The sequence below is a fragment of the Malaclemys terrapin genome, chromosome 18 (assembly GCF_027887155.1).
Source record: "Malaclemys terrapin pileata isolate rMalTer1 chromosome 18, rMalTer1.hap1, whole genome shotgun sequence".
Classification (NCBI taxonomy): Eukaryota; Metazoa; Chordata; order Testudines; family Emydidae; genus Malaclemys; species Malaclemys terrapin.
This window is the reverse complement of record NC_071522.1, coordinates 25,460,606-25,482,124: the sequence shown is the minus strand read 5'-3', so window position 1 is coordinate 25,482,124 and position 21,519 is coordinate 25,460,606. Positions and strand designations below refer to the sequence as shown.

General features: G+C 51.2%; 1 protein-coding gene across 1 annotated transcript; it reads left to right on the top strand.

Moving 5' to 3' along the window:
• The first annotated feature begins 438 nt into the window (after positions 1 to 438).
• TBL2 (transducin beta like 2) lies at positions 439 to 21,067 on the top strand. Its single transcript, XM_054008349.1, has 7 exons — positions 439 to 595; positions 3,456 to 3,586; positions 4,986 to 5,170; positions 6,127 to 6,278; positions 18,422 to 18,548; positions 19,600 to 19,752; positions 20,294 to 21,067. The coding sequence occupies exons 1-7, from the start codon at positions 478 to 480 to the stop codon at positions 20,748 to 20,750; spliced, it is 1,323 nt and encodes a 440-aa protein (XP_053864324.1). The 5' UTR covers positions 439 to 477; the 3' UTR covers positions 20,751 to 21,067.
• The last annotated feature ends 452 nt before the right edge of the window (positions 21,068 to 21,519 follow it).

Sequence of the window (21,519 nt, the reverse complement as noted above, 5' to 3'; positions counted from 1 at the left end):
GTGCTGTGCAGGAGGGTGAGGGAAGGGCGCAGGGCGCTGCTGCCAAGAACCACACAACACCCTTCCCCATCGGTGCAGATAGGGGACAGGTCCAACCAGGTTCACACAGACGTCTGCGGCGGAGCTGGGATCCGAACCCGGGGCTCCAAACTTCGGCCCGCACAGGGCCCTAGCCACGCAGCAAGCAGCTACCCATTGCCTCCAGAGCGCATGCGCACAGGGGATTGCCTGCGGTGCAGCTCTCCCTCAGCAGTGGTTGCTTTACAAGGACCTGTCAGGATGAGCCACTCATCCCAGAGTAGCGTCTCTGCGCATGCGTAAATACGACTCCCCTGATGATGACACGCCTCTTCCAAGACTACGCGAGAACTGCGCGTGCCTCTTGCTGTTCATTGAATCGCAATGCCGCCGGCGTGGTCTCAGCGTGCGCGTGACTGCCGCGCCGTGCTCGGCCCCGTGCGCTGAGGTGGCGGCAAGATGGAGGCGGCGGCGGCGCTGATCGGGGTCTCGTTGTTCCTGGGCGCCCTGGTCCTGCTGCTGCTGGCGGCGCTGGGACAGGGCTCGCCGCGGGAGCCGGGCGCCGGGGAGCCGGCTGGTAAGCGGCGCCGGGGCCGCCCTCGATCGGGCCCCGTGCCCAGAGCCCCGCGGGACGCGGCCCCTCAGCGGGCGGCTCGCCCCAGCCCGGCAAGCCAGGCTGGGTCCGTCCAGCTCAGCGGTCTGCCTGCGAGAGCGGCCCGGGCCAGGCGCTGCCGAGGGAGCCGGCGGACCCGGGGAGCGCTGAGGGGAGCGCGGGGCTGCCGGGGTGGGTGTGGGTCCCGGTGTGCTCAGCACCGGCCCGGGGAACGGGGCTGGGTACGCCCGGCCGGTGTGCGGGGTCGCCCGGCTCGGAAGCAGAGCTAGGGCGGGACGGCGAGGCGAAAGCGGCCTGGGAGCTGCAGGGAGTAAAGCCAGGGCGCTAGCTCCCGTCAGCGCTTCCCAGACATCCGGCAGGCCGAGCCGGGGTATCCTCCGGCCCGGAGCCAGAGACACGGGCTCTTCTAGTCACCTAGGATGGGGACACTAGAGTTTCCGACCCCCTAATTCTGTGCCTCAGCCCCAGTGCTATCCTTCTCCCCAAGTTGTCTGTCTGCCAGCGTACCCATAGCCCCAAAATCACCCTGCTCTGGGAAACAAAACTGGTCTCCAGGCCAGGAAAGCTCTCTAGAACAGGGGGTTTCAAACTTTTTTTTCTAGTGTCACAGTTAAGAAAATTGTTGAGGCCCGTGGCCCAACAGAGCTGAGGATGAGTGGTTGGAGTGTGGGAGGAGCTCAGGGTTGGGGTGAGGGCTGTGCGGTGGGGCTGGGAATGAAGGCTCAGGATGTGGGAGGGGGCTCTGGGCTGGGGGAGGGGGTTAGAGTGCTGGAGGGGGTTAGGGTGCTGGGCTGGGGGTGTGGGCTGTGGGCTTTGGCCTGAGGATGAGGGGCTTGGGGTGCAGGGAGGGGATCTGGGTTTGAGGGGGGCTCCGGGCTGGGGCAGGGGGTTGGGGCGCAGGCTTACCTCCAGCAGCTTCCCGCCTATTCTGGCGCAACAGACCTCATTGTGCTCCGTAAGCAACCAGCAGCACGTCCGGCTCGTAAGCAGAGGCACGCAAGTGGCCCCTCGTGGCTCTCGCCTGCAGGCACCGCGCCCCCGGCCAGTGGGAGTATGGAGCTGGTACTTGGGGTGGGGGCAGCATGCGGAGCCCTGTATCCTCCCCACCTAGGAGCTAGACCTGTTGGCCGCTTCTGGGGGCACAGCACGGCGCTTTAGTCAGGCGGCACCGCCGCAGGACTTTTAATTGCCTGGTCCGCGGTGCTGATCAGAGGTGCTGTGACCCAGTACTGGGTCGCGACCCACAGTTTGAAAACCACTGCTCTACAACGGACAGCAGATTTTGATGAAGAACAGAACTCAAAAATCCACTTTCTGTTGTCCACCTGATTGGTAACAGCAGCATTCAGACCAAAGCATGCCGCTAGTGTAGATGCCGATATACTGGTATATTGTGGTTTGCCAAACCTGAATGAGCTATACCACTAACTGCCAGTGTAGCTGCATCTACATTATGGGGGGTTTTCTGCTTTAGCTATAGTTAAAACAGCAAAACTTCTAAGTGTAGACAAGGCCTAAACCCACTACATTAACAAGCCTCATAGCAAAAGGGCATCACTTGCAGATGTTTTAGTCCTTTGAGACACCATCTTACACTATAGCTCTGCCCTCTCCTAATTGCACTCTTAGTAGGATTGTACTTTTCCTGGGGTCCCCAAAATGCATTCTTGCTCTGGTGGGAATCTGTAGTTTTGCTGGCACTAGCCAAATCCTTTTGCTTAAAAGAGTAAATGTTTGCCAGGAACTGATGGTGGCTGGGCCTGGGTGTCATGACCCACCTGTAGGAAGATCCAGATCTGCTGGCCTGGGTGTGAGTGCTTTCTTCCTTCTGGAGAGAAGCCTTCTATCCGTTTCTGGGGTCTGGGCCCCAGAAACTATTGAATATTAATGTCAGTCCTCATAATTGGGAATGCAGTATGTCACCTTGATGTAGCTTCAGTCACTGCTTGTGGAGCAGGATAATGTACCAGGCAAACCTGAGTTAAATCGTTTCCATCACACCCTGGAGCAAGGTGACTCTTAGGAATAGTGGTGTATGTTTAATTTGCTAACATTATAATCCTGTTTTGTGTTCTTTTCTTCAGTAAATACACTCTGTTCTTGTTGCTTAGAGACAGCCTTAGTGTCCAGGATAAAAAAGAGACCAGTAGACTCGTTTAGTTATATTTTTGCTTCAAGTAGAAATCCAAGAGCCTTTTTTTTTTTTTTTTTTTTTTCATACCGCATGTGGAGAAGGACAGGGATATGAGTGCAGGATGACTAGTGGAATACTGTCAGCATGGGAAGGGGAATCTAGGCTGAGTTCCTAGTGGTGATTTTTTTCATATAACTACAATGTTCTTCTACAGCTTTGCATCTGTAAATTACTGGTAAAAACTCTCAACCCTAACTCCAGCATATATATATATGTATATATAAAAAACATGGTATGTTAACTAGTTTCAGTTTTATGTTTCTAACAATAAGTGGTGCAAGCAATTGCTCCTTATGTTACGTACACGCTTTCATACCTAGACAACTCAGGGCAAGTTAAGGGGGCAATTAATTTCCCACACCCTTCCCAGGAACAACTGATTTATTTTGCTTTACCATGAGAATGTCTTTTTAGGGGCTGTCTATCTATCAGGTGAGAATCTTTTAGCAAAGAGGAGGGAGCAGACTTTCTAAGGAATGCCTTAGCATCAGAGCTGCTTCGTAACTCTTTCGTGTGTCCCATTGTGCATGGTGGGTCTGGTTTACTCGATTTGTCTCTTTGTTTCCTAATGAGATACAGATGTCAGGAAATCACCTTGATGCCTCTTCCTCCTCCTGTTTTTTTTTCTAGACCAGAAAGTAAATGGGGAAGCAGTAAGACAGACATCGGGACTGAGGAGACAGAAGCAGCACCAACGAAGCCGCAAGGATAAGCCCCAGCAACACAACTTCATACATCCACTCCTAGCTGCCGCTCTCAAGGTAACTGGCATATCAGTTGGTGAACATCAGCACCTGTTTTTTTTTTTTTTGCCTGGCAACGGACATTGACCTACTGTTATGCATGGGGACAGGTACCAACAGATTTCCATGCATCTGCACACACCTGCTCAGAGATCTGCCATTCAAGCATGAGGCACAAGTTCCCTGCCCGTTCCAGGATGTGCCCTCTTTGGGACTGCTTTGTTTAATGTCTGCAACCCCTGAGCAGCTCCTCCTGGGAACTTGGAAAATGAACACTTCTTGTCATGTCCCTGTCCCCATCCCAATCTGTGATTGCTGCAGCTCCTCACAGACCTCAGTGCCTTCGCATTCCTCTGCTGGGCTCTTCTCTGCTGCTTCAGTCCGCTCTGAAATGCTGAGAGTTCCTTAAATGATGGGTAATGTCTCTCCTTTTGTCAGTAGTTGCCTCCTGAAATCAAGCTGCAGGAAGGTGCTGTAGGCAGTCACACAGGCAAGGGGTAGCATGACATGATATGAAAAATGCTATATAACAGCTTGGTGGTATTTTTGGGAGGCAATATAGCCTAGTGGAGAGGGCACTGGATTGAGACTCAGGAGACCTGGGTTCAGTTTCCAGTTCTAACCCTGGCCTGCTTAGTGATCTTGACTTCCTTGTGCCTAAGGGCTGGTCTGCACTGGGGGGATCGATCCAAGATACACAACTTCAGCTACGTGAATAGCGTAGCTGAAGTCGAAGTATCTTGGATCGAATTACCTGGGGTCCAGACGGCGCGGGATCGACGGCCGTGGCTCCCCCGTCGACTGCGCTACCGCCGCTCGCTCTGGTGGAGTTCCGGAGTCGACGGTGAGCGCGTTCGGGGATCAATATATCACGTCTTAACAAGAAGCGATATATTGATCCCGGATAAATCGATTGCTACCCGCCGATATGGCGGGTAGTGAAGATGTACCCTAAGTTTCCTCATCTGTAAAATGGAGATAATTATCCCGAACTCCTTTTGGAAGTGCTCTGAGATCTAGCGTTGTGTAAGTGTTAGGAATTATTATAATTCTTCCTATTGTAGCCCACCTCATTCTTCACACACAATCCTGTGTCCATTCCCTCTGACTCACTTGCCCAGTGCCCTGGAGAATCAGCTGTGAAAGGTTTGCCCTGGAACAGTAGAAGAGCAGGGGGAAGGAGAATGGGTGTGAGGACCTAGGGATGGTTGTTGCTATGTTTGGGTGGGAAGGGGGTCTTTGTCCTGTGGGTTTTTGCTCTTGAAGCAGATGGGATTCATGTACATGTTTTTCTCTCTCTGTGTCTCAGCTGTGGCCAGTGGTCCCTTCAGCAGGTCTTGGAGCCCTGGGATGGAACAGGCAGATTACCTGTTCCATTCATCACACAGAAAGCTGGTGCTAATCATGTTTTCTGCAGGGTCACAGTGGGAGCGTAACCTGCCTCGACTTCAGTAGCAATGGCAAGTACTTGGTGTCCTGCGCTGATGACCGCACTGTCCGGATCTGGAGCACCAAAGACTTCCTGGAGCGTGAGCACCGCTGCATGCGAGCCAATGTGGAACTGGACCATGCCACACTGGTCTGCTTCAGCCCAGATTCCAGGTGAGAAGTGACTGCTGTGGGTGTGGCCGGGAAATCAAAGCAGGAGACTTACAAAGGAAGGGTTTTCTTTTCCTAGCTTGACAGGATAGCCCTTCTGATTACAAAGGCCTAAGTGGGGGAGCAGGATCTTGTCCAGCACACTGCCTCTGAAGATTTATTAGATCCTTGCTGATCTGAACAAGTAAATTCCCTCACCTGAAAATTAGTTCCTCTTTTCACAGGGTTTAGTGAGTTCAGAATTGGCCTGTTCCTATTTCAGCTTCTTTCTCCCTCACCCCACCGTCTGGGCCTGGCAACAGGAAAATGGATTTGAGTGGGAGGTTAACTGCAGGCCAGCAAGCTGCAGCACTTCCCAGGCTTTCAGGCCAGTGCTGTGAGCAGAGCTGCAGCTGTTTGCGTGCTGTAAATCTGCTGAAAAAGTGGCAAATGATCCTGGAGTCTTTGTTTTATGACTTGTATTAATGTAGCTCCTAGGAGCCCCAGCCATGGACCCAGCCCCCATTGTGCTGGGCGCAGTACAAACAACAAAAAGACAGTCTCTGCCTCAAGGGGTTTACAATCGAAGTGCAAGACAAGAGACACGAGGTGTATTCCCATCTCTCTGTACCCAAGGAAACAGAGAATATTGGTCAGCATGATAAGCTGTGGTCTTTAAATATAAAAACTGGCCAAACCCCTTAATTACAGTAATGACCCCAGCCATCTCTCCTAGGTTGTGCCTGATTACATGTAGCTGTAGCCTTATTGGTTTGAATCCAGCCCAGATTGTAGGGATCAAAAGTTATTTTCTGACTGTTTGACCTGTATGGAATGAGCTGGGGGGTCTTGGTGTAATACCCAGTGGCCAGGTGCCTGCATCACCAAAAAACCACTATCAAAATGGGCATTAGGTGCCACACTTTGCATTCTCACAAAGGGAGTTGGCTACAGGAAATGACTGTCCTTCCTTCATTCAGAGCCTTCATCACCTGGCTGGCAAACGGAGAGACCATTCGTGTCTTTAAAATGACCAAGAAGGAGGATGGCAACTTCACTTTCACTGCAGCCCCTGAGGACTTCCCAAAGAAGCACAAAGCCCCCATCATCAACATCGGAATTGCTGAGACAGGTACAGAGACAGGGCTGCCCCCTTTCATCTGGGCTTGTGAGCCATCTGCCCTGTACTTTCTGAAGAGCAACAGCTGCTGGTTTGAGCATTGGTTACACCTCGGATCTAATTCCAGCCCACTTGCATCTGAAGAAGTGAGGTTCTTACCCTGCCCAATTCCAGCTCAGTAACTGACTGAGTGACCTTGGAGAAGTCACAACACTTGTCTCCACTCTCATGTGTTAAGTAGATATATTTAATGTCCACAAAAAGAGTTCTTCCTATAACAGCCAGGAACATTCAGATTCACTTCCCAGTGCATATGTTCTCCCTTCTTGACTCTTCAGAGATTCTGCTTGCAAAGAGGTTTTAATAAGAGGTCTGGTCTCTAACACTGTACGTGCTGTGTTCTGACACACAGATGTGTTTTTAACTGGTAAGAATTTCTCCAAGTGCAGGTTGATAGGATGAGGAAGGGAGTGCTCACCGAGAGCAGCTGGGATCCATGTAACAAAACATTGTTCCCAACGGTGGGATCTCAGCTGCTGTACTGTTAATCCACACAGGTCCTGATGGATTAAGATTTACCTCTGAATGTCTTGTGATCCTGCTCAGAGTTGTGGCTGCAAGAAAGGTCACATCATTGTTTATAGGAGCCCTAGCATTTCAAGGGACACTGTTGACCTGTGTGTGACTCCAGAGTGAAATGAGTATTTTCATTGGATTTCTTTTTTTTAGAGTTGTGGAGAAATGTTAGTTTTTAACACAACACTTGGCTGTGATGTTGGAATCCCAAATATTGCAGCAAAGAACCTGAGGGCAAACCTGACTGAACAAATGGGATGTTGTAGCTGTGTCAGTCCCAGGATATTAGAGAGACAAGGTGGGTGAGGTAATATCTTTCACTGGCCAACTTCTGTTGGTGAGAGAGACAAACTTGCAAGCTTATACAGAGCTCTACTTCAAGTCTGGGAAACTTAGAGGGTATGTCTACACAGCAATGTAAGACTAGAGTTAGTGGGACTCGAGTCAGCTGACCTGGATCGGAGAACTCGGATTGAGCATCTACACTGTATTTTAACCCTAAACTAGGGATTTTCTGTCCCATGCTCAAGCACAGGGCCAAGTCAAAGTAACCCTATCCCTATGAATGTCTTTCACCATGGGAAAACTCTACTGCCCACCCTGTTTCCTAACTGTGAGGTGCTATTGATGGGACTCTGGTGCCATAAGGAGCACATAACTGCATAATTAGCTCCTTTGGTGGCTGTCTCAGTAGAATGACTGCAGTTCGAGGTGGCTTTATACTGAGCTACCATCTAAGTTGAGAACTGGGCTCTCCAGCTCTAATCTGAGTCACATTGGCAGGAAAATGCCCGTGTGCACCTGTCTGGGGATAATTGGCATATCAATCTCCAGGGCTGTCAAACTATTAAAATGAAACGTTGCTATTCTTAATTTTTAAAATGGGATGTCTAGTGAAATTGTTTTTGTTTGGCTTTTTATTTATTTTTGTCTGTCTTCAAGTTTGACATAAAATGTAGATTTCACCTCTCTGCTGTCAGAGAGGTGAAGAGCTTCACCAGGGTTTGGGGTGCAGTGTATTCCAGCACCCACGGGGTTCCCTTATCCCTGCCGCACCCCAGGAGGTAGGGATAAGGGATCCCTGGGAAGCTGTGGGGAACTGTTGGGACTGGCTCCCACTCACCGCCCTCACAGGGTACGCTGCGTGGGTGCCCTTGGACATAGCTCCAGGGAGGGTGGGGGACCCAGGAGCAAGGCGGGACCAAGCAGCTGCCCTTCAGGAAGGGGGAGCATGCTGGGGGAGGGATGACCCCCGGTACCTTGGCAGCTGGGAGCCATCTCCCACCGGTCAGCTTTGCTCCCTGATCTGAGCAAGCGCTGTGCAGCAGCAAGGAGAAGCTGGAGCCACCACCACAGGAGGCTGCAGGGAGGTTTTTGGGCTGGCTCCTACTCACCACCCCCACAGTGGGCCAGGGTGTTGAGGTCATGCATCAAAATCTGGCTGTGCTCTTGTGACCAGGGAGCAGCTCTCTTTGCAAAAAGCTTCTTTGCATTGAAAACCCTGCCAGTGTGCTTGCAGACTGGTGTTAACCCATTGTCTGCTGAACACTGATCGGAGTTGGAGAGGGAGGTGTGGCTTCTGCTGCAATAGAGTGCAATGGCAGGAAGAGGACTAAGGAAGTTGCCCCAAGGAACTCTGGGCTATATCCGGAGGACCTCTGGGGCCACGTACGCACAGGAAAGCAATAGGGCTCAGAGACCCTGTAGCCCTGTAGGGTCCTGGGACCCTAGGTTTAAGCCTTAGATTAACAATTGGTGTTATTGGTGGATGCAAGGGGGCTTAGGCTTATGTTGCTGTGTAGCCATACCCAGAGTGTCGGAGCTAAATAAAATAGCATAAGTAGTTAGCATCTATTTCAAGGGACCATTCAAGGTAAGCTGTCTGTTATCTACAGCCAGGCACTCGGAGGCTACAGAAAATGCTCCCAATACCTTAACACACACAAAACTGCCTTCACCAAACAAGGACACTCCACCATTGAAATAGATAGCATCATGGAATGGGCCACCCAAATACCCTGAGAGAACCTGCTTCAACACAGAAATAAAACCCCCTCTGACCACATCCCCCTAGTTGTCATCTACCATCCCAAACTGGAATCCATGTCAAACAACTAAACCCATACTCGATGGGGACCCCATCCTGAAAGAAATCTTTCCTGAACCCCCTCCACTAGCCTTCAGATAACCTCTCCAAGCTCATCATCAGACACAAGCTCCCCACAGCCCAGGGGACTCCCAATGCAGAGCAGCACCAAACCCTGCCAGAACAACAGATGCAAAACCTGCAGACCTATCTCCACTGCTACAGCGATCAACAACCCCCACAACACACCTTTCAAGATCCATGGTCCTATAGATGCCTATCACAACACACAGTGTACCTCATCCAGTGCACTAAGTCACCCACATAGTTGCTATTGGGGCAAAGTAGACAATCACTGCTCTCAAACTCATATGGGAAAATGGTAACAGACAAAAAAAAACCCTCTCACCAATGGGTGAACACTTTTCACAAAGCAGTCACTGTCTGACCTGTCAGTCCTCATGCTCAAAGGAAACCTAAACAACACTTGGAAAAAGTGAGCTTAAAATCATAACTCTACTAGACACTAGGAATCATGGACTGAATAGAGACTGGATTTATGGCTGCTTATAACAATCTATAACCAAACCACTAATAACCCCCCGCCCACACACACACGCACTGCTCTTCCCACCCTTCCTTTCCTCCCTGTGATTGGAGGGATGTTAATGGGCCACTTCACCTTGAATTAACTTGGGTTAACTACCTACTTAACCCTAAACAATGTGTTCCACCATGTATTTAGCTGTGATATTCTGAGGCCAGGTCTACACTACAGAGCTATGTCAGTATAACTAAGTTCAGGGGGGTGACATAGTTACACTGACCTTAACCCTCCATGTAGACAGTGCTATGTCGATGGGAGAGCTGCTACTTCCTCTCGGGGAGGCGGTTTAACTACGCCGATGGGAGAGCTCTTTCCCATTGGTGTAGGAGCATCTTCACTTAAGTGCTACAGTGGTGCAGCTGGGCTGATGCAGTGTTCTAAGTGTAGACCTGGCCTGAGTAAATTTCCCAGACCTGAAGAAGAGCTATGTGTAAACTCAAAAGCTTATTTCTCTCACCAACAGAAGTTGGTCCAATAAAAGCGATTATGTCACCCACCTTTTGTCTCTGAACAAATGGGAAACATTCATTGTGTCCAAGCTGAGAGAAATACACAAAGTAAATGGCATCAGCAGCAATCTGCAGTGCATTAGTAGCATGGGTTGTAACCAAATCAGTTTCTTTATCCATGACTTTTAAGTGGGCAGCGTCCCTTCAATTTTATTACCTGCACCTGTCGGGGTGAGTTTCTTGTGGGGAGTCAAGTCTTTTAACTGCATCGTTAGACTCCAACTCTGACAATGGATTCTGAGAGGTGCCAGGCCCAAGAAGCTGTGACTTCCCAGGCAGTGCTCAGAATTTAGACTGATGGCAGCCTGTACATTAGCTGCTTCTTCGAGTGATTGCTCATGTCCATTCAACTTGGGTGTGTGTGCTTGCCACGTGCACAGGTACTGGAAGTTTTTCCCTCAGCAGTATCTGTAGGGGACTGGTTCTGGCGCCCCCCTGGAGTGGCGCACATATGCCATGGCATATAGGGCGCAGCCAGCTCCCTCCATCCTCAGTTCCTTCTTGCCGCCAGTGACAGTGCATAGAACTGTTGCTGCTTCAGCTAGCACTGTTGCTTCTCGTTCAAACCCATTTACCTCTTGTATATTATTGTATATAGTTACCCTCTAGTTTTAGTTTCCCTATTTGTTAGAGACTTAGTAGGTCCCGAATGGGACTTCACCTCGGGATGGGGCATCAAGGCTTTAAGCCCTGTGATCGCTGTAAAAGGCCCATGCCCATTAGTGATCCACATAACAGTTGTTTACGGTGCTTGGGCAAAAGTCACATTAGTGATAAGTGCAGAATCTGCAAGTCCTTCAAGCCCAGGATGAAGGAGGAGCATGACATTTGCTTGAAAGCACTCCTTATGGAGTCTGCCCTTACCCCAATGCTGAAGCAGCGCTCCGATTCGGCACCAAGCACCATGACCTCAGCGTGCAGTGCCCTGCCAGTACCGTCTGTGAGCCGGCATCAGTCCCTTTACATGGCTCCAGTCAAGAAGCCCAAGAAGACGGGGCGAAGAAGGTCTCCAGCTTCCCACAATGGAAAGGACAAGTCTGGGGTGGATCAAGGCCCTGTCTTGGGCACCTCTTCACCCCTTTCGGGATCTCAGGCCCCAGCTCAGGTCAAGTGGTGTACCCCAGCCCGCTCCCCGCTGGCTACCCTGGATAGCAACAGAGGTCCTTGTCAGCTCCAGGTGCCATCCACACCGGAGGCCCTGCAAGCAGTGCAAGAGATTGTCCCTCCCCATGCTTCCCACTCCGGCCCCTGTGGGGTCCCAGTCACAGGGAAAACCCACGTTTGGACCACTACAGTCTCCACCTCTACGGCAACACTCCCCATCCCAGGGAACATCCCGCCAACGGTCACCCTATTGCAGCCGACATGCTTCTGACCATGATAGGCAGAAGCTTCCAGCCCCATCTGGTCTCCGGACCTCGGACAAGAGAGACTCGAGGTGCAGCTTGCCAGTGACTGGGTGCAGACCTCTGGAGGCACGCGTCAACAGCAGGAGTTTGAGTCAGTGCCCAGAATCTCCGCAGCACTGGTACTGCTCCAGGAACAGTTTGAGGGACTGATGGTACCGTTCTCCAGACCGTTGCCGATCCTCCAGGGCAGCATCACCGCATGCGGCTGCATCTTCATGACGCCAAGCCCGCTCTGGTTCCTGGTACCACTCATCAAGCGTGAGGTGTAGATTGCCAGCCCAGGGCCGTTGCGGATCCACCGAGTGCTGCCGGTCGCTGAAGCCCCTTTCCAGGCGCTCATCGAAGTCAGCCAGATCCAACTCCGGGAGGGGGACCAGTACCGATTGGGTCACCTCTCAGCCCTGTCTTGGTCGCAGGGTGCGACCACTCGGCTCTAGCTCAGGTTCAGAGCAAGGGTCCCTAGCTGCGGGACAAGCTCCGATACCTCTGGTGCAGACTACATTGACAGCACCACAGCCAGCCTCGTGGCCTCCGACTCCGTGGCTGGCACAGTGGTACCCATGGAACTCATGGGGGTTCACTCAGCCCTCCCAGGCTGCCTGCTCGGTATCCAGAGCTTTTGAGAGACCTGCTACCTCCCTCCCCCGTTCCCCTCTAGTTCAAGAGGCCTCGGCTGCAGGCACAGGAGGAAGTGGGCGAGCAAGCTGCTGGACCACCTCTGTTTGCGGAGGACCCTTGGTACTGGCCAGACGAGGTTATAGTGGGGCCCCCTCCACCTGTTCCCCAGGATGATGCTAAGATGCATCAGGAGCTGTTAAAGAGGGTCGCTGCCAACTTGAGCCTCCAGGCAGAGAAGTTAGAGGACTCCCTCTTTGATATTCTCTGCCCCATAGCCCCGGCCAGGGTAGCTTTGCTCCTACCTCTGGGGGTCGCAAAAATTACAAATGCCCTCTGGCAAACCCTCTCCTCCTTGCCTCCGATCTCCAAGAGGGCAGAGCACAAGTACTTTTGTGCCAACCAACGGTCACAAGTACCTTTATTCCCACCCTACTCCCAATTCTTTAGTGGTAGAGGCAGTCAACCACAGGGAGAGACAAGGTCAACCGGGGGCTACCCCTAAGAATAAAGACTCAAGGAGACTAGACTTGTTTGGGCGTAAAGTTTATTTGTTCTCCAGTCTACAGTTGCGGGTGGCCAACCATCAGGCCCTCGTAGGCCGCTATGATTTTAATATGTGGCAGGCCATGACCAAGTTCAAGAGCGCCCTTCCTGAGGCCTCGAGGAAGAAGTTTCTGGTGATCCTGGATTAGGGCTCGACTGTGGCCAGAGCAACTCTCCAAACGGTGTTGGACACAGTGGACACCGCCGCCCGTACCATGGCATTGGCCATCTCATTGTTCAGGGCTTCTTGGCTGCTCCTCTGGTCTTTCCTCGGAGGCTCAGCAGTCAATGCAAGACCTCCCTTTTGACGGGCACACCCTGTTCGCAGAACAGGTAGACAATAAACTTCATGGCCTGAAAGATTCCCGCACAACCCTGGAAACACTGGTCCTTTACATCCCTGGCCCTGCCCACAAGCGGTTTAAGCCGCAGCAGCCTCAGAGCCAGGGGAGCCACCCTTGCCAGGAGCCTCCCCATAAAAAAAAATCCAGGGGTTACAAGAGGCGCCCTGGCCACCAACCATTGTCTACATCGCAGTCAGTCTTGACCCATAGTAAGCAGACGGGCAAGCACCCGTTTTGAGGGTATGCCTGAGGGCGACCTACCAACCTGTTTCCCCGGATACTTCCTCCCCTCTTTTTTTTTTCCTTCCTCCCTGCATGGGCGTCTATAACATCAGACTAATGGGTCCTCAATACGGTGGTGCAGGGTTACACCCTTCAGTTACTTTCTATCCTCCCTCTTCAGGGACCCTTCTCATGAGTCTTCTCGCACAGGAGGCAGAGGGTCTACTGCAGCTGGGTGCGGTGGAGTTAGTTCCTGTGGAGTACAGGAACAAGGGGTTCTATTCCCGATACTTCTTAATCCCCAAGGCCAAGAGTGGTCTGTGGCCCATCCTAGACCTGTGGGGCTTGAACCACTACTTAGTGAAACTGAAGTTCTGCATGGTCTCCCTGGCCTCCATCATCCCCCTCCCTAGATCTGGGAGACTGGTATGCAGCTCTCGATCTGAAAGATGCATACTTCCATATCGCCATCTTTGAGGGACACAGACACTTCCTTTGGTTCATGGTAGGTCCCAACCACTATCCATTCGCGGTCCTTCCGTTTGGCCTAGTGACAGCACTGTGGGTATTTACCAAGTGCCTGCCAATGGTGGCGGCTTACTTCAGACATTTGGATATCCAATCTACCTGCATCTTGACAACTGGCTTCTCAAGGGCAACTCCAGGTTCAAGGGGACGTTGCAGTGCTGTGGGCATGTGCCATCGCCGCGGCTGTTGGTGAACAACACAAAATCCACGTCCGTTCCGGTACAGAGGCTGCAGTTCATCAAAGCGGTGCTTGACTCAGCCTCCCCCAGAGTGTTCCTGCTGCTGGCGAGGTTCAGGGCATTAGCGGAACTCATCGCAGAAGTCTCTGCGTTTTCCCCTAACCACAGCCAGGGTTTGCCTGCGCCTCCTAGGTCATATGGCGGCATGCACGTATGCTGTGCGCCATGCCAGGCTCCGGATGCGACCCCTGCAGCAATGGTTGGCAACTGTCTACTCCCAGTCCAGGCACCACCTGGAAAAGTCTGTCACCATTCCCGTAACGATACTTACCTCGCTCCCATGGTGGTCTGACCCCGAGAATGTCCTAGAAGGAGTCCCCTTCGACAGCACTCCCCACTCGGCGAAGTTGGTCTCGGATGCCTTGGATCTTGGTTGGGGGGCACACCTTAGCGATCTCCAGACTCAGGGTACGTGGTCCCCAGAAGAGATGACGTTCCACATAAATGTCAAAGAGCTCAGGATGGTCCGCAGGGCGTGCGCAGTCTTCCTTCCTCACCTGTTGGGCAGAGTGGTCACAATCTTGAGAGACAACACAGCCTCGATGTTCTATATCAACACATGGGGGAAGCTTGAACCTCAGCCCTATGCCAAGAGGCACTCCATCTTTGGGACTTGTGCATCAACCACGGAATCCATCTAGAAGCGTGTCACCTCCCGGGAGTCAAGAACACGTTAGTGGATCACCTAAGCAGGGACTTCTCTCAGCACGAGTGGGCGCTCCACTCAGAGGTAGCCTGCGCAATCTTCCAGAGATGGGGATCTCCCTCTCCGATGTCTTCCTCCTATCCTGGGTGGTAAGCCTGATGTACACGTTCCCTCCGATCCCGCTCATCAGCGGAGTCCTGGTGAAAGTCAAGAGAGACAGGGCCCAAGTTATGATTGCTCCAATGTGGCCGGGCCAACATTGGATTGGCACACTGAGCTTGGCAGCGGTCTTCCTGTGGCCCCTGCTGGACCGACCAGACTTACTGTCACAGGACCACGGTTGCCTCTTGCACCCTGACCTCGCATCATAGAATCATAGAATATCACGGTTGGAAGGGACCTCAAGAGGTCATCTAGTCCAACCCCCTGCCCAAAGCAGGACCAACCCCAACTACATCATCCCAGCCAGGGCTTTGTCAAGCCTGACCTTAAAAACCTCTAAGGAAGGAGATTCCGCCACTTCCCTAGGTAACTTCCTAGTGCTTCACCTCCCTCCTAGTGAAAAAGTTTTTCCTAATATCCAACCTAAACCTCCCCCACTGCAACTTGAGACCATTACTCCTTGTTCTGTAATCTGCTACCACTGAGAACAGTCTAGATCCATCCTCTTTGGAACCCCCTTTAGGTAGTTGAAAGCAGCTATCAAATCCCTTCTCATTCTTCTTTTCTGCAGACTAAACAATCCCAGTTCTCTTAGCCTCTCCTCATAAGTCATGTGTTCCAGCCCCCTAATCATTTTTGTTGCCCTCCGCTGGACTCTTTCCAATTTTTCCACATCCTTCTTGTAGTGTGGGGCCCAAAACTGGACACAGTACTCCAGATGAAGCCTCACCAATGTCAAATAGAGGGGAACGATCACATCCCTCAATCTGCTGGCAATGCTCCTACTTATACAGCCCAAAATGCCGTTAACCTTCTTGGCAACAAGGGTACACTGTCGACTCATATCCAGCTTCTCGTCCACTGTGACCCCTAGGTCCTGTTCTGCAGAACTGCTGCCTAGCTATTCGGTCCCTAGTCTGTAGCAGTGGCTGGGATTCTTCCGTCCTAAGTGCAGGACTCTGCACTTGTCCTTGTTGAACCTCATCAGATTTCTTTTGGCCCAATCCTCTAATTTGTGTAGGCCCATCTGTATCCTATCCCTACCCTCCAGCGTATCTACCACTCCTTCCAGTTTAGTGTCATCTGCAAATTTGCTGAGAGTGCAGTCCATGCCATCCTCCAGATCATTAATGAAAATATTGAACAAAACTGACCCTTGGGGCACTCCGCTTGATACCAGCTGCCAACTAGACATGGAGCCATTGATCACCTGTTGAGCCCAACGATCTAGCCAGCTTTCTATCCATCTTATAGTCCATTAATCCAGCCCATACTTCTTTAACTTGCCAGCAAGTTGATGCTGCGTGGCTGAACCCTGAAGAATGGACCTGTTCGAAGGGGGTCCAGCAGGTCCTCCTGGGGAATAGAAAACCCTCGACTAGACAGATCTACCCAGCAAAATGGATGAGGTTTTCCCACTGAGCAGCTGAACGGGGCATCTCTCCTTGGCATTCTTCAGTGCAGTCTATCTTAGGCTACCTGCTTCATATGAGGAACCAGGGCCTGGCACACTCCTCTATCAAAGTGCATCTGGCAGCCATTTCCGCCTTTCATCCACCTGTCCAGGGGCAGATGGTGTTCTCCCATTTCTCAGAGATCTCGAGAGACTTTTTCCTCAAGTTCGGTCCCTGGTCCCTCAGTGGGATCTCAGCTTGGTTCTGTCCAGACTCACGGGCCCACCCTTTGGCCTTGTGCTCCCTGTCTCACCTATCATGGAAGATAACTTTCCTGGTGACGTCGGCGCGGTGAGTTTCTGAGCTGCGTGCCCTGACCTCAATACTGCCGTACGTGGTCTTCTATAAAGACAAGGTCCAACTCCGGCCCCACCTGGCCTTCCTTCCCAAGGTGGTGTCTACTCTCCACATGTGCCAGGACATCTTCCTTCCGGACTTCTGCCCTAAGCCTCATGAGACTAGTGAAGAGAGGTGCCTCCATGCTTTGGACATAAGAAGGGCCCTGACTTTCTACCTAGATCGGACAAAGCCTTTCCGTAGGTTGACTCAGCTTTTCATCTCTACAGTTGATAGGATGAAGGGTCTCTCAGTGTCCATGAGGAGGATTTCTAACCGGATTACCTCTTGCATAAGGACTTGTTACGAGCTGGCAGGGGCCCCGCTGCTGCTGATCGTCAGAGCCCACTCGACTATAGCGCAGGCATCCTCAGAGGTCTTCCTGGCATGTGTTCCAATCCAGGACATCTGTAAAGCTGCGACGTGGTCCTTGTACACACGTTCACGGCCCACTGTGCTATCTTGCAGCAGGTCAAGGACAATGCTGGGTTTGGCAGAGCTGTGTTGCAATCTACATGTCCGTGAACTCCTTACCTGCCTCCAGGGGTACTGCTTGGAGTCACCTAAGTTGAATGGATGTGAGCAATCACTCAAAAGAGAAAAGACATTTACCTTTTTCCGTAACTGGTGTTCTTCAAGATGTGTTCCTCATGTCTGTTCAATGACCCGCCCTCCTTCCCCACTGTCGAAGTTTCCAGAAAGAAGGAACTGAAGGTGGAGGGGGCTGACAGCGCCCTATATACTGTTACATGTGCGTGCTATTCCAGGGGGCGCCAGAGCCGGTCCCCTACGGATATTGCTGAGGGGAAACTTCTGGCACCGGTGCATGTGGCGAGCACACACACCTAAGTTCTTCACATCTCGAAGAACACCAGTTATGGACAAAGGTAACTGTCTTATTTCAAAGTCAACCCTTCCTAGCCTGGTGCACCCTGTGGAAACTAAAGGGACTGAGTATCAATGCAGACTCAGGGACTGAGCCTTCTTGCAAGTGATCTTCACAAGATTGATGAGCAAGGAGGACACACTTAAAGCCTTGTGTCACTGAAGCTTGTAGACTCTGGTTGGCATATTCTGTGCACTATGGGAAAGCTTTATCTGGCTGAATGCAGAAAGCCCATGGTCTACTTAGGCTAGGTCTACACTACCCGCCTGAATCGGCGGGTAGAAATCGACCTCTCGGGGATCGATTTATCGCGTCCCTCGATCCCCGAATCGGCGCTCTTACTCCACCAGCGGAGGTGGGAGTAAGCACAGTCGACAGAAAGCCGCAGAAGTCGATTTTTGCCGCCGTCCTCACAGCGGGGTAAGACGGCTGCGATACGTCGAATTCAGCTACGCTATTCACGTAGCTGAATTTGCGTATCTTAAATCGACTCCCCCCTGTAGTGTAGATGTACCCTTAGTTACAAAAAGGAGCATGCCCAGGGGCAGAAGCATTTGGGACCTTTAGTTCCTGCCCTGTTCTTTACTACAACTGCTCCCGCTCCAAAAAAAAGTTAAGCCCAATCAAGTGCAGGGGTCCTGCTCAGAGGGGAGAGTTTTGGTCCAAGAGCAGCTGAAACTGCCTCTCAATGAGCATTTGCCAGCCTTGTGCCTCTCTCTGCCATTGCATCCAGGAAGAGGGGAGCTCAGAGTGGATCTCTCCCCCACCCCACAGCTCTCAGAATTCGGGAATTCTTTTGCTTTTTTCTTCCCCTCCCTGATGTCTGGGAATGGATCGCTTTCTAGACTAGACATTCCTCTCCTGGTGGTTGGTGGGACAGCCCACAGGAAGCTTGAGTGATATGACTGCTTGGCTGCTAGCATGTTCTTCTGTGTGGCTAGACTAACACTAGACTTGGGAGACTACTAATCTTTGTCCTTCATTTCCTAGGGAAGTTCATCATGACAGCTTCCAGTGACACAACCATTCTGATCTGGGACCTGAAGGGTGAAGTCCTGGCCAACATCAACACTAACCAGATGAACAACGCCTTTGCAGCTGTATCTCCTTGTGGGCGGTAAGGAACACAAGACTGCTGCCAAGGGGATGGGGGATCAGGATGCTATCTGCTCCCATCGGGGAGTGTGAGGGGCACAAGAAATAAAACCGGCTAGGAGCCTCACTCCTTCCCCAAAGGGGCATCATCAACTTGAATTGTTTGCAGTTGATTAATTTTTAAATTTCAATAGATCCACTTTTAAACAGTACATCCTACTCCTAAAAACCTTTGAGAAGTTATGGAAGGTTATGTTCCCCTGCTTGTTTAGAAGGGCCTTTGGGCAGGTCTAAAAGTGGTACCACCAGGCATGTTCTGGCTCATCTCTCCTTCCCTTTCTACACCTGCTTGCTGCCTGTTCACTTTCAGCATTGCTGCTGCTGTTACTGCTAACCATGTTCTTGAAGACTGGGAAAGAGTGTATGTCATCAGATCTGAGACTGACTGACTGACTAGACTTGTGCTGTCAGAGGTGCAGATGTGTTGCTGTTTTTTTTCCCCAAGTTTAAGAACATTGTAGGGGTTACTTTTACCAAATCTTCTGATGGAAATGTGATTTTTCATAGTGGACATTGTCCATTAACCAAGATCACTCTGTAATGATCTCTCACCAGTGAGGCCATGAGCTCATCAGCCCCCAAGCTTAGGCACTAGAGGATCCTGACCCCTGACGGCAAGTGTTTGGGCTCCCCTTTCGCTGGGCTAGAAATATGCGATGCCAGGGTTTCCTTTCTTTGGAGCGGTCTCTCTGCATCGTCCTGTCCCATACTGATCCCTTGGGATTGCCATTCACCTGTCACTGCAGTGACTTCTTGGTGGCAGGTGAAATTAATTTTCCGTGTGACCCAAGCTGTGATTCACATCTCCTCCACACAGGATCAGCCAGCACCCTGAATGCTTTCTTATACACACTCACTTTTTGGCACCCCCAACTGGTTGCTTTTTATTCCTTCAGTTTGTTTAGGAGGGATCCAAAAATGGAATCATGCTGGTGCTGTCACAGGCCTGGGAGATGCTTAGTGACTGGGCTGGCATAACTGATGAACACACCTGCTCTCTCTCCCCTCCCCAGGTTTGTAGCATCATGTGGTTTCACCCCTGATGTGAAGGTATGGGAGGTGTGCTTTGGCAAGGGAGGAGACTTCCAGGAGGTGACCAGGGCCTTTGAGCTGAAGGGCCATACTGCTGGCGTGTACTCCTTCTCTTTCTCCAATGACTCCAGACGGTAAGGAGCTACCCTGAAAAATATCCTTATCCCATGCCCTTGTGGCTTGTTAGTTGGCCCCTCCTAATGTATAGGAGCAGTACGCCTGTATGGACTCCCCTTTCTCGGCAGTGTGCCCCAAAATTCTGTCCATCCTGACAAATAGGAAGCTTGGGAAAAGGAATCCATGGCAGCAAATCTGAGCCAGCATGGAGACTGCGCCAGGCAGGTCCCACTTCTTCCTCCCCCACTCCAGACAGATTGCACTAACCTTGGTACATAGCCATTCTTCCCCACTTGGATGGAGAATGAAGACTCTCGTTTATATTAACATTTGAGATTTCCTGTTCCTTCAGTTTTGACCCAATTGGTGACAGGCCCATATGCTCATGTTTGAAGGGAATTGCTTTTATGAGCACTAACCTTCCCTTCCTGCACTGTTCAGGAGAGTTGTTCCTTCTTTCAGTTCCATAACAGGGGCTGTGGTTTGTGAGGGTGGAGAGAGGAATGGTGCCGCCTAGTCTCTTTGCAGCTGTGATGTGTGTGCTCTCTCCTGCCATAGGATGGTGACCGTTTCGAAGGATGGCACGTGGAAGCTGTGGGACACAGATGTAGAATACAAAAAGCAACAAGATCCTTATCTGCTCCTGACAGGGAAATGTGAAGTGATGGAGCCTTGTCGCATTGCCCTGTCCCCTGATGCTCGTGTGCTGGCCATCTCTAGCAGCACCAGCATCACTGTGTACAACACCCGGAGGGGGGAGAAGGAGGAGCACTTTGTCAATGTCCATGGAGAGTACATCACGGACTTAGCCTTCGACATTAACAGTCGCTATCTTGTGTCGTGTGGGGACCGGGCCATCCGGGTGTTCCATAACACGGCGGGTTATCGGGCTGTTGTGGAAGAAATGAAAGGCATGCTGAAAAAAACTACTAACGAGGCTACCAGAGAGAGACTGCAGCAGCAGATCACAGATGCCCAGAATGCGCTGGACAGTATCTATGCCAAGAAGGACTAAACTTCTCTGGGAAATGGGTATGTGCAGACTCTTCCAGGTCAGGGAGCCTCATGCTCTGTGTGGTGGGTTTTTAATAACTGAATGAGTTGTAATAAAAGAGTTTACTGACAGCCTGACCCCCCCCTCTCCCCCCTCTTTTGCGGTTGCCTTGTGTTGTTTCTGTACAGAGTTGAGTTGAATGGAGAGTTACAGAGCTGAGTGGCTGGTGCCTTTTACTTCGTCTGGGGGGGGTTAGTGGGGCTCTATGCTGCGAATTAGCTGCCTGGGGAGGAGAACTGAGAGAAGGAGACTACTAATAAACTGCACCTCAAACCTGAGCCACAGCGTGAGAGATTTTGTGCCAAATGGAGGATTGGTTTTGTGTGAGGAAGTTAGAAGGAGCTCGTCAGTGCCACTCCTCAGGAGCAATGGAACTGTCTGTCGGAGGTAAAGCTCGTCCATGCAGGAGATGGGCCTTCTTAGGGGATTGCTCCAGACTGTGTTGAACTCTCACAAGAACTAGAAATGTGTACAGCTGTTGTTCAAATGCAAGACCCATTTCTTTGACTTCGTCTTCCCAAACAACACACAACTCACAAACTAACCCACACACGCACATGCTATGCATACAGCTTTCTCCTGGGAGAGAAGGAATGGAGAGGAGCTGCATTTAATAGACATTTGCATTTGTTTCTGTTAGTTTAATGACTCTGTGTATTCTTTCAAGACATAAAATTGGATTTCTTTGTGATCTCTAAGCTTCACAAAAACAATTTAAAGGGCAAACAAA